The sequence below is a fragment of the Mesoplodon densirostris genome, chromosome 15 (genome assembly GCF_025265405.1).
Source record: "Mesoplodon densirostris isolate mMesDen1 chromosome 15, mMesDen1 primary haplotype, whole genome shotgun sequence".
In the NCBI taxonomy this organism is placed as follows: Eukaryota; Metazoa; Chordata; class Mammalia; order Artiodactyla; family Ziphiidae; genus Mesoplodon; species Mesoplodon densirostris.
The window spans coordinates 16,746,476-16,758,722 of record NC_082675.1 but is presented as its reverse complement, the minus strand read 5'-3'; the positions used below and the strand labels follow the sequence as shown (position 1 = coordinate 16,758,722).

The 12,247-nt window shown below is 51.8% G+C and overlaps 1 protein-coding gene and 1 pseudogene across 3 annotated transcripts in view; one reads left to right on the top strand and one right to left on the bottom strand.

The window, feature by feature from the left end:
• Positions 1 to 907: 907 nt before the first annotated feature.
• LOC132502711 (small ribosomal subunit protein uS2-like) lies at positions 908 to 1,773 on the bottom strand (annotated as a pseudogene).
• Positions 1,774 to 5,110: 3,337 nt separating this feature from the next.
• The window catches only part of PXN (paxillin), a 44,893-nt gene continuing 37,756 nt past the window's right edge, over positions 5,111 to 12,247 (top strand). For 2 of the 3 annotated variants that reach the window (XM_060119793.1, XM_060119792.1), the window contains exon 1: positions 5,112 to 5,248. In XM_060119793.1, coding sequence (XP_059975776.1) covers positions 5,236 to 5,248 — 13 coding nt within the window. In that variant the 5' untranslated portion in view covers positions 5,112 to 5,235. Of the gene's footprint in view, positions 5,249 to 12,247 lie in introns of all 3 variants that reach the window. The other variant, XM_060119794.1, reaches the window with a different exon arrangement.

Genomic DNA, 12,247 nt, shown 5'->3' with positions numbered 1-12,247 from the left:
TAAATCTGTGCTGTCCAGTGTGGTAGCCACTAGCCACGTGTGGCTACTGAGCCCTTCGACTGTGGCTAGTGGAAATGAAATGTGCTGTCAGTGTAAAATGCACATATGATTTCAAAGACTTCCTATTAAAAAAATGAGCTATCTCATTGATATTTTTTATATTGATTACAAGTTGAAATGATAACATTTAGGATGGACTGGATTAGGTAAAATATACTAAGATTAATTTTAACTGTTTCTTTTTATCTTTTTTAATGTGGCTACTAGAAAATTTTTAATTACTAATTTAAAAAAAATTAATTACTAATTTTAAAATTAAAAAATTTTTAATATGTGGCTTGCATTTTGTTTATAGGGCATAGCGCTGAGTTAGAGAGTGCTTGTTAGTGACAAGGTTTATGCTAAGTAGTAAATGTGTGGTATCTTGTTTAATCCTATGATGACTCTGACAGGTAGGTATTATTTATCTTCTTTCTACAGAGGAGGAAACTGGCACAAAGAGTGAATGGTCTGAGATTCACCACCAGCAAGGAACAAAGCTGGCATTAGAACCTGGGTGGAGTCAGTCCAATGAGCTGTGCACTTAACCTCTACCCCACACTGCTAAGTAGAGGGGCCTGTGGGCTGGGACAGGAAGAGGCATCAAGAGCCATCCAGGTGGAAGGAACAGCACATGTCTGAAAGCACTGACATTCCATGGACTAGAGGGCCTCAGAACATTCGGCCGTGGAGTGATCCCATGGAGGATCTACTTTCTTGGAGACTGTCTTCTCACCGTGAGGACCCTGAATTCAGTTTTGGCAGGGCTGTCCGTCAATGTCCTGTCAATGTCAGTTCTTTTTTTTTTTCTTTTTGAGACTATTTTCCGTCAACCTATTTCCATTTTAAGAGTTTGTGGAAGAACAGCTTAAGACCACTCAGTGGTTGTTCTACCCATTCAGTGGCCTGAGCAGTGGGAGCTGCAGACCAGCCTTCAGTGGGGGGACTGCTGAATAGGCACAGAGGGCACCTGCACACCTTCGGACCAGTCTGCCACCTCAGGTTGAGTAGCAATGAACTCAGGAGGTGGGGCGGTCCATTCACCCTGAAATTCCTCCTTGGTCACAGCCTTCTCAGCTGCTGCCCGCTCTTCCTTTTCAATCTCTTCAGGATCTCTGTAGAAGTAGAGATCAGGCATGACCTCCCATGAGTGTTCACAGTAGATGGTGCCACGCACGTGCAGAACTTCCCGGGTGAGTATCCACCACATCAGACCCACTGAGTGAGCTCCCTTGTTGTTGCACGGGATGACAATGTCCACATACCGCAGAGGAGAGTCTGTGTTACAGACTGGTTACAGTCTGGTAGGCGGGTTAACATAAGCGGCCTCTGTGAGAGGCTGGTGGTCAGCCCTGGGATCAGTAACCACCGGAAGTCTTGGCTCCCGGAAAGCTGCCTGGATCTGGTTAGTGAAGGTTCCAGGAGTGAAGCGGCCAGCAATAGGAGTGGCTCCAGCGGCAGCAGCAAACTTCAGCCCAGCTCGCTGGCCAGTATTCCTGGAGGATAGGACACTGACATCAGCTGGGTTTTCAATGGCAACAGTGGCACGAGCTGCCAACAGAAATTTCTCCCAGGTTCTCTGCATATTTATGATGTAGGTGCCATCAATTTCCCTTTGTAGATGTACTGTTCCATTTGGAAGTCAAGGTTGGTGCCACCTAAGTGGGTTCCTGCTGCAAGGAATTTGAGGATATCCTCCTCCTTCATTTGCTGGACATCAAGGGCTCCGGACATTGTGAAAATTTCCCTTTAAGTTACGATGGGAATCCAGAGCAACGCCGTATGGACCCCTGTCTGGGTAGCGCGGAAAGGCAATGCCAGTTCATCCTTAGGAAGTATGAGAAAACCTGGTTTGAGTTAACCAAGTCTGATGGCTGGGGGATGGGAGTCCCCGAGGGGAGGAAAAGGTTTTTTTTTTTTAAAGATCCTTTTTAAAAAAATTTTTATTGATTGATTATTTATTTTTGGCTGCATCAGGTCTTAGTTGCAGTACACGGTATCTTTCGTTGCAGCACATGGGCTCTTCGTTGCGGCACGTGGGCTTCTCTCTAGTTGCGGCCTGTGCGCTTCTCTCTAGTTGTGGCTCGCAGGCTCCAGAGAGCACGGGCTCAGTAGTTGTGGCACGCAGGCTTAGTTGCCCTGTGGCATGTGGGATCTTAGTTCCCCAGCCAGGGATCGAACCCGTGTCCCCTGCATTGGAAGACGGATTCTTAAGCACTGGACCACCAGGGAAGTCCCAGGAAAAGGTATTTTGGGGCTCTTTACATTAGGAAATCCCAAGCAGGGGTCTGAGTGTCCAAGGTCACCAGCACTGAACTCCAAAGACCGAGTTCTCCTTAGAACTCCACCCACCAAGGGCAAAATTGACGCTCAATTGAGGTCTTGTTTTTCCTCTCCAGGGAATATTGCTTTGAAAAAGGTTTGAGACCTTTGAGACAGGGACAAGTGTATGTCCTGGGATTGGTCTAAGGATAATGGTTTCACCTGGCACAGTAGCAGGTTTCCTGCACAGGCCTTAGCAAAGAATTCCCAGGTTCAGATCCCAGTCTTCCCACTTACTAGCTTTGTGACCTTAGGTAACTCAATCTCTCTGTTCTTAACTTTTCCAACTGGAAAAGGGGATAATAGTGGTCATCTCCTAGGCTTGTGGTCAGAATTAAATGCAAAAAAGCATGGCAAGCACCCAGCCCACAGCCTGTTCATTATATTGATAGTACAATTATAATTGTTACTATTGTTCTGAAGAGAACGCATTTGACCTTCTCTAGAGGAAATGTGACATTACATCCCCGTTGTAATATCCCCTATTACAGTTTTCGCATACTGTTCACCCCAGAAACTCCAGGGCTTAATGTGAATTAGACTAATTGTGGGTTCTTCTTTATGCCTCTCCCAGCTTTAGCCCAGTGTCTGAGGCAGGATAGGCGCCCCTGCTAACCCCTCTGTACCCCCATTATCAGTCTTCACCTTGTATTCCATGCTGCAATTTCCTTCTAGTTCTTCCAATGCACCATGGTCTCTGTCTTGCTTAAAGGCCTTTGCATATGCTGTTCCAGACAGCTGGGAATGGTGTGAGGTTATTCATCCTTCATACAGGCCTGTTTGCTCTTCTGTCTGCCCTTTTGGACTAAATCCCAAGAAGGCAGGCACCATATCAGTCTTATTCATCATTGTATTACCAGCCCCAACATAGGACCTGTTCGAAGGGAGTGCCAATAAATATCTCATCATTGAGTGAATGAATGAGTGATCTCACTATCTTAATCGTCCATTAAACTGTGAACTTTCTGAGGAAAGGGACTACAGTTTGCTTTGTTCCAAGTGTCAGGCACAACATCTGCCAGCCATTCAGCAAATATATATTGAGTGCTTACTACGTGAAACACACAGACTAAGTACAGATATGAACAAAAATGGACATGGTTTCTGCCCTTGTGCACTCTTAGTCTGAAAGGGAGAAAGACGTTTATCAAACAATCGTACCACTAAATGTAAATTACAGCAGAGAGACGTGCCTACAACACAGGAGTACATGGAAGGTGCTGGAAGGGCATGCAGTAGACTGCCTAGCTGGGAAGCAGTCTTAGCTCTTGAATTTTAATGGAGGAGAATGTGGCATCCACAGAGGAGAGCCACTTGGTTCTGCCTTCAAAAAAGAGCTTATCATCCAGCTTGAGAAATGACAGCTTACAGATGCAGGGCCTTCAGGACAAGGCCACACACTTCATGGGCATCCCCAGCTGATGGCTGAACATGGTGGGGGAATTGGGACCTGGACATTTCTGCCCAATGGGGACTCCTCTAATGAAATTTTGTTCCAGGGCTCCCAATTGAGTTGGCTTATCTTTGTCATATCCAAGTTTCTCCTTGCCAGTCCTGCCTCTTCCTCTTTCTCTCTCACAGGCATTCCTCCAACTCTATCTCAACATCTGCTTCCTGGAGGACCTAACCTGACACAGAGGGTCTTGAGGGCTGGATTTCTGTGGGAAGGGGAACTTTTTTTTTTTTTTTTAATCTGCGTTGGTTCTTTGTTGCTGCGCGTGGGCTTTCTCTCTTTGCAGCAAGTGGAGGCTACTCTTCGGTGTGGAGCACAGGCTCTAGGTGCACAGGTTTCAGTAGTTGTGGCTCATGGGTTCTAGAGCGCAGGCTCAGTAGTTGTGGCGCATGGGCTTAGTTGCTGTGCGGCATGTGGGATCTTCCCGGACAGGGCTCGAACCCGTGTCCCCTGCATTGGCAGGTGGATTCTTAACCACTGTGCCACCAGGGAAGCCCCTATTACCCAATTTCTGAGTCTGTGGGAGCAAAACCCCTCTGGAGTCTGGGATGGCAGTGGGGTGTTTCAGGAAACTATACCCAGCGCTGGGTGTAACCTCCCTGTAGCTTTTCCTTTACCGTCTAAGGTGGGGTCCTTTTTGCTCCATGCAGAGTTTCGGAAAAATCTCCGTCTAGAGAGGATGGATATGTGGAAGATTAAAGGATATATAACCTCGAAAATATTGAATCTGGCCCCAAAGCCTGGGCTGCGAGCTTCACTGCCATCGATCCAGAGGGCGCCCTGAGGAAAGGTCCTCCAAATGTTCCCTGTCTCGCCTGGTACTGATTTAGAGTCCCCTTGGGAGGCGACTTAACTGGGAGATAGACGGACAAATCTGACTCTCCAGTGGACAGACATGTGATGGATGGACAGACATAGGTCAGATTGTGAGATGTCAAGACAGGCAGATGGATCTGTTAGCCAGTCAGGCATGTGATTCTCAGACAGAAAGACTGACAGAGGAGAGGGCCTGAAGGCCTGGGAGCGTCCCACCTGCCTGCTGGGCCACAAGGCGGCGCTGCCGCCTCGCCCAGCGGCGCCCACCGTCCAGGCTGCGCGCGCTCTCGTGGGCCGGCGGCGGGGGCGGGTCCAGCGTGCTCACGGGGCGGGGCCAGCAGCCTCGCGGGGGCGACCACGGACGGAGCGCGCGGCGGGGGCGGGGCGCGCGTGCTCGCGGGGGCGGCTGGGGGCGGGACGCGAGCCGGGGGCGACTGGGGGCGGGACGCGCGGCGGGGGCGGCTGGGGGCGGGACGCGCGCGGCGGCGGCGCGTTCCGTTCCGGGCCGAGGCTCGCGGCGGAAAAGTTGCGCGGCGGTGACGAGCGGCCCCGGGACGGGCAGCTAGCGCGACGCTGAGCCGGCTCCCGGCGCCCGCGGCCCCGCCATGGACGACCTCGGTGAGTGAGCGGGAGGCCGAGGGAGTAGGCAGCGAGGGGTGCGCGGCCCCGGGCCGGTGCGGGCACGAGCGAGCGGCAGGCGGAATCCCACCCGCGGCGGCCCGAGTCCCGGCTCTGGTTTCGGCCGGCCGGGGCTCTGCGGGGCCGGGATCCCGCGCTGGGCCTGAGTCCCAGGCCAAGGCCAGACCCGCACCGTCCTCACAGCTGCCACCCCCTCGCTTCGAGGACAGCCCCACCTCCGGACCCTCGACCTCGGGGTTCCACCCCCATCTCCCAGAGCAGCTTCAGGGACCCTCTTCAGGGACCCACGTCAAGGACCCGCCCCGTCCGCCTCAGGGACGGGCCCCCACTGCCTGGACCTGACCACCTCCCCAGCTGTGGGACCCTCACTTCACAGACCTTTCCCCCACCCCCATCGCACAGATGGAACACCCAACTTGGGGATCAGCTGCCTAATCTCACAGGCGGGGCCCTCAATTCCAGGATCTGCTCCCACCCCCTCGAGGACCACCCCTTCACAGACTGACATCCCCACTTCAGGGGTAGCCCCACCGAGCCGACGCCTTTCATTTTACGGGTCAGATTCACAAGTAGAGATAAGTCTCTGAGGGCACAGCCTCTGATGAGCTTCTGAGCCGCCACAAAGACAAGTTTCCCTCCTGTCCCACCGATCCCCCCAGTCCATTTCACTGACTGCCCTGGCCACTCTGTGGACCAGCCCCTCCCCTTTTATATCACAGATCAGCCTCGTCCTAGAAGAGTAAGCTGGGGAGACAGACTGGTGAAATGCCAGAGGAATGAGGTGGGAAGTGGGCCCCAAGGTATGGCCATCTTTGAACTTGTCCAGGCTGGTAACGTTCCCTCCACCCCCTCAGCAGCATAACTTGCGGGAAGCCACTCAGGTAAGGAAGTTAAGATGCCCAGAACAGAGTTTTACTGTTTTCGTTGTTAGTGGAGCTCCCAAGTTACTCTTCTCAGTTCAGTCTTGATCTGGTGTTAGGGCAGGGGAAAGTATCTCCTGGAACCAGACACTAAACCCAGGGAGCTTGGTGCCAGGGTTCTAGGAATGCCTTGAGTGGTGTGAACTCTGGAGTGGGAGGATTCACTCTCCCTCCCTCCCCTTCACGCCTGTAGCTGGAGGGCCTCTGAGCCGGGCAGTTGAGGGGGGAAAAGTTTCTTCTCTGTAGGAGCCTTGTCTTCCCTCTATGGACTGTGGGTGGCTTGTGTGACCGCTGATGCTTTCTCTGTCTCAGGCTCTGAGGGGTGGATTCATCAGACAGGACTGATGGGGCTCCCCTGAGCACACAGGGCACTAAATTAAGACTGGCTATTTGTAGGCACTGAATTTCCAAGGGGACAGGGAGGAGGATTGGGACTTGACTGCTTCCCGGAGGCTTCCTTTTGGGATCAGGGTGCCTCCCCACCCCACTGACCCCGAGATCCTGGAGCTGGGTATGGTGTCCGGTCCTGCCTGTTTTGCAGAGTGAGATGGTTGCCAAGCATAGTTCTACCTTTGGGTCTGGCTTGGCACCCATTTTTCCAACACACTCAAGGTTGGCATGGGTTTCAGGCAGGTATTTTTTTTTTTCACATAAAAATAACTGAGCTGAAAGGAGTCTGGGGGGATATTTTTCGAATCAGGATCTGAAAGTCTCAGTGCTTTCCCAGTGGGAATTTGCGAGCAGAGTTACTGTTTCTGAAACGCTGATGGGGGTTCTGTTGCTTCTAGACAGTCCCCTTGCTGTTTGAAGGACTGAGAAAGTCTTTTTAGAGTTCGCAGTTGAAGGCTGGAATTCCTGTCCTCTGACAGTCTTCCATTTAGGGCCAGGAAACTGAGTTCGTCTCTGAAAGGAAAGAGAGTGCCCTGGCAGAGTGGATTGTAGGAATTTAAATTTGCTGTTCGTGGAGTGCTTCCCCGTACCTCAACTCATCTCATCTTGTCCTCACAGCGGCCCTTTTTGAGAGCCCCTTAGGGCCACTGCTATCGTTACTACCTGCCTTCTACAAATTGAGAAAACTGAGGCTGAGAAAGGTTGATTCACTTGCCGAGGGCTGCACAGCCACAGAATGACAAAATCATGGCTAAAAGCCTAATCCCTAGCTCCTAGGTCTGCAGCTCTGTGTACCCCGAGGCCTTTCTTCCTGAGGAGGGGTCGCAGTGGGGTATGGCTGCCACTTGTAACTTCTGCTGCTTTCCCCCATAGGCTCCTCAGTTGTCTGAATCTGGGCTGCCCAGCTTCCTTGGCCTAAGCTCCCAGGGGGCCAGCCACGCCTGGCTGAGCGGAGCCTGGGGTGGGAGGAATGGGCTGTGCAGGAGGAGAGAGGAATTTGCCTCTGCGCTCAGGCCCCATCAGCTGTCTGGATGGCTGCTCAGCACCCTGCCCGTCAGCTGTTTTCCTAGTTAGGCTGGACACATAGGCCAGGCCTCTTGTTTTTATTTTTCTCCTGAGAGTGCTCTCAGCTGTGAGCCTCTTGGTGCCTGAAACAGGGGCAATTGACATGTAGCAAGTCTAGAGGGGTCAGAGTCTCTGCTGTGACTTTTTTGGTCTTAAGAAAAATTGGGGAACTCTCCCCTTCCTGTAGCTGTTAGTGACAAACTCACTGTGTGTTGTTTAATAAGTTACAAATTTATAGCTCTCTGGGCAGAAAAACATAAACACAGCATGTCCTGCCCTTCTGTGTGTGTTCTCTCTGCTTTGTGCTGCGGGGTGGCTGCTGGTGGCTTTTCTCATTACTGTTTAGATGCTGGTTTGGCTGGGAGTTCTCCCTGTTCGACTTCTGGCTGGAGTTTCATGGACAGAGTTCCCATAACACTGAGATGCACTCTGATTATGTTTTCGGACCGGACTCCTCTCTCTCCCCTCCTTCATGTGTCTAGTGCACTTCGGGGTGGGGGTAGGGACAGTGACCACAGCTGGGGGCTAGTAATGATCACGTGCGCTTGATGGGAGCCAGGCATCCTACTCAGCATTCCTTGGTATCATCCCAGCCATTCTGAGAGGGAGGTGTTTAATCTCCGCTTTACAGATGCAGAAATCTGAGTCAGGGAAATTCAGTGGGGGGCACTGGGATTGTAACCCAGATTGATCCAATTCCAGATTTGGTCATCTTCATCATAATAAGGTAGTAAGTGCTCGGTAATTAACCAGGGGGATGAGCCATGGGGCCTCCTGAGTAATTGCTATGTACCTTTTACATTTCTGCCCTGGGGGCCGTCCCATATGGTCATGGTGGCAAAGGGTGGTCTGGTTCAGGCCTTGATAGCTTTGCCTTTCCCATCCCTTGCAGGGGGAATAGCCAGCTGTTGGCAATGCCCAGTTGCTGCTGGAATCTGGACCTGTCTTCGTGCAGCTTCTTAGCAGTCTTGACCCTCTGGAACACAGTGCCTCATTGTCCTTGGGGGGAGTACTGGGGAGCAGGGGAGTTGCCTGGGGCATTCCGGGCTACGGAGCCTCTCTGTTCCATGGAAAGTCTGGACTTTGGGCTCACCCATCTGTGGTGCCTCTGTGTGTTAGGCTAGGGTCAGGGCACCCAGCTGCTGGGCCTGTGACAGGCGCGGCCCATGGGGTGATGGTGAGTTCCTAGTGGGGTTCTGCGTCAGGGCCAGATCTTCTCCGGGGCTGTGTGCTAGTGAGGTGCAGAGCTGGAATTCAGACCCTGGAGTGCTGGATTCTTAAGCAGGTGCCCTTTCTGCTGGGCAGCCATAGCTTAGTGTGGAAATGTTCAGGCCGCTGGGGGCCAGAGCCCTGCCACTGGGGGTTTGAAGTCCCCCGAGGGAACATCTCAGTATTCTTTTCTTCCAGTTTCCCCAGGGGTGGCTGTGCGTTGGCCAGTGGAAGGCCAGATTAACTGTGGATGTGCTGACCAACCCTCCTCCCCCATTTATTCATCGTGCCTGAGTGTGCCGACTCTCCAAAGCTTCCCTTGGGCCTTTACCTTGTTCCAAGGCCAGAGATGTTGAAAAAACTTCCTCCCAGCTTCACTCTCGTTCCAGCCCTCCTCTGGGTTGTCCTGGTCTCAGTGCCTTCGTTAATAATAACAGCCATCTGCAGGACACTTTTTCTTTTTTACAATGTTTGCAGAACTCTTGCTGTAATGTTTATTGAGCACTTACTATGTGCAGGCCCTGTGCTGGGTACCTTACATACATTGTTTCATTGAATCATGTTGGCCCTGTGAGGTGTAGGTTCCGTTATTATTACTACTACCCATTTTACAGATGGTAAAATGGAGGCACAGAAAGGGTGTGCCCACTTGCCCAAGTTCTATAACTAGTGAGTGGCAGAGCTGGGATTTAAATGCAGATTGGGCTTGTAACCATTTTTACATGTCTGTTCATGATACTGGATCGATCTCAGTTGCCTGTTTTTTGAAAAACTTTATTTATTTATTTTTATTTTTGGCTGCATTGGGTCTTCGTTGCTGCACGCAGGCTTCCTCTAGTTACGGTGAGCGGGGGCTACTTTTAGTTGTGGTGCGCAGGCTTCTCATTGCAGTGGCCTCTCTTGTCACGGAGCGCGGGCTGTAGGTGCGCGGGCTTCAGTAGTTGCAGCACATGGGCTCAGTAGTTGTGGCTCGCGGGCTCCAGAGCGCAGGCTCAGTAGTTGTGGCGCACAGGCCTAGTTGCTCCACGGCATGTGGGATCTTCCCAGACCAGGGCTTGAACCCGTGTCCCCTGCATTGGCAGGCTGATTCTTTTTAAATAAATTTTATTTATTTATTTATTTATTTATTTTTGGCTGAGTTGGGTCTTCGTTGCTGCATGCAGGCTTTCTCTAGTTGCGGCGAGTGGGAGCTACTCTTTGTTGCGGTGCGAGGGCCTCTCATTGTGGTGGCTTTTCTAGTTGTGGAGCATGGGCTCCAGGCGCGTGGGCTTCAGTAGTTGTGGCACACGGGCTCAGTAGTTGTGGCTCACAGACTCTAGAGCGCAGACTCAGTAGTTGTGGCGCACGGGCTTAGTTGCTCCACGGCATGTGGGATCTTCCTGGACCAGGGCTTGAACCTGTGTCCCCTGCATTGGCAGGTGGATTCTTAACCACTGCGCCACCTGGAAAGCCCTTGGGTTGCCTGTTGGTTTGATTGCTTTCCATTTCTAGGATGCTAACAATCTTCTCTGCCCCTTCCCAGACACACATTCTCTGTTCAGTGTCCCACATCTGTCTTTTTCCTGTTTTCTGTGGCTTCTTCCCTCTCATTTGTTCTTTCTTGGGGATGCCGTGCTGAGGATGGGATGCTGGACACTTGTGGCAGTGTCTGCTGCTCAGTGGAGGACCTCAGTCCTCTCTTACCTGTTACCTCTTCAGTCACCTGTTCGCCTCAAGACAGGGCTGCGAGCTTACAGCACAGCTGCTGCGGAGCACCTGGGGCGGGTTCTGAGCTCCCTCTTCACTCCTTGTGGTTGGAATCAGAGCCCTCTGTGCCCCCCTACCCCATACACTCTCCTGTCTTTGTTCAGGTGTTTGCACATGGCTGCCATTGGGAGCCAGCCCATTTCCAGAGGAGGAAGTCCTAGGAGACTTTTTGAGGTGGAGAATTGAGGATGTCCTGTGGGAGAGAGGGAGAGAAAGCATTAGGAAGTTGAATTTTCCCAGAAATCTTGACAAACCAGCAGATTCATAGGGGTATCCAGGGGAGTTCCCTGGCGGTCCATTGGTTGGGACTCTGCGCTTCCACTGCAGGGGGCCTGGGTTCGATCGCTGTCACGGAATCAAGATCCCACATGCTGGGCAGTGCGGCCAAAAAAAAAGGGGGGGGCAGGCTGTCCAGAGATGGTCTCCTGACCTGGGATAGGCCTGGAGCCACCACGGCCTCCCAGGTCCACGTTGCCTTTTCAGTTGGAGTCACATCCGGCCTCAAGCGTCCATTCACATCCAGATAAGTCTTCCAACTAATGGATTGATTGCCTAACCAGTGGGGCCCAGGGCTGGCCTCTCCAGGGAGGCCTTGGATGCTAGGCCAGTGACAGGCAGAACATGTGGTTGGCCAGGCCCAGCAGAGCCCCAGTGGCCAAATTTTCCCTTAAAGATGGCCTTTTAATGCTTATTTCTTGTGTGATTGTGGTATTGTGGTTTTATGGGAGAACATTGTTATTTAGGTGCATGCGAAAGTATTTGGGAGTGAAATATCATGATGTCTGCAACTTAGTTTTTTTTTTTTTTTTTTTTTTTTTTAATTTTTTTTTTTTTGCTGTACGCGGGCCTCTCACTGCTGTGGCCTCTCCCGTTGCGGAGCACAGGCTCTGGACACACAGGCTCCGCGGCCATGGCTCGCGGGCCCAGCCGCTCTGCGGCATGTGGGACCTTCCGGGATCGGGGCACGAACCCGTGTCCCCTGCATCGGCAGGCGGACTCTCAACCACTGCGCCACCAAGGGAAGCCCTGCAACTTAGTTTTAAATGATGTAGTAAAAAAAAAAAGAAAGGGGGATATGTGTATATACTATGTATATATGTAGAGAGAGAAGGAGAGAGAAAATTTGTGCAAGTGTGTACAAAAAAGTGGCAAAAACATTAACTGTGACTGAATCTAGGTAGAGGGTATATGGGTGCTCATTGCAATGGCCTTTCAACTTCTCTGTATGTTTAGACATTTTCATGATAAAAAGCTGGGAAAAAAGTAAGAAAACCTTGCTTTTCCATAGTGGGCTTGGAGTTATTCGGTCAGGGGTGCTCATAAATGACTACCTGTGGTTGACCTGAGTGACTCTCGGCCTCCCTGGGTGGGTAGAGACAGGAGCCAAGTGGTTCTGGGATGGTGGTGACTGGTGACTCTCAGCTGAGGATGGGGGCACATGGTGACCCATGCAGAAAAAGGACAGGGCCAGGCAAAGACAGTGAGCTTCCCTGGTGTGGAGGGAGCCTCTGGGGTTATTTTGGGTGTGGTGATGTTAACCGGACCAGGGTCAGGGCAAGGGAGATGCTGGGCTCTGGTTGGAGTTTGGAAGGGGTTGCCTGGGTGGGATGCAGAGCAATGCTTTACAAAAGGCAGAGAGCAGCCTCTG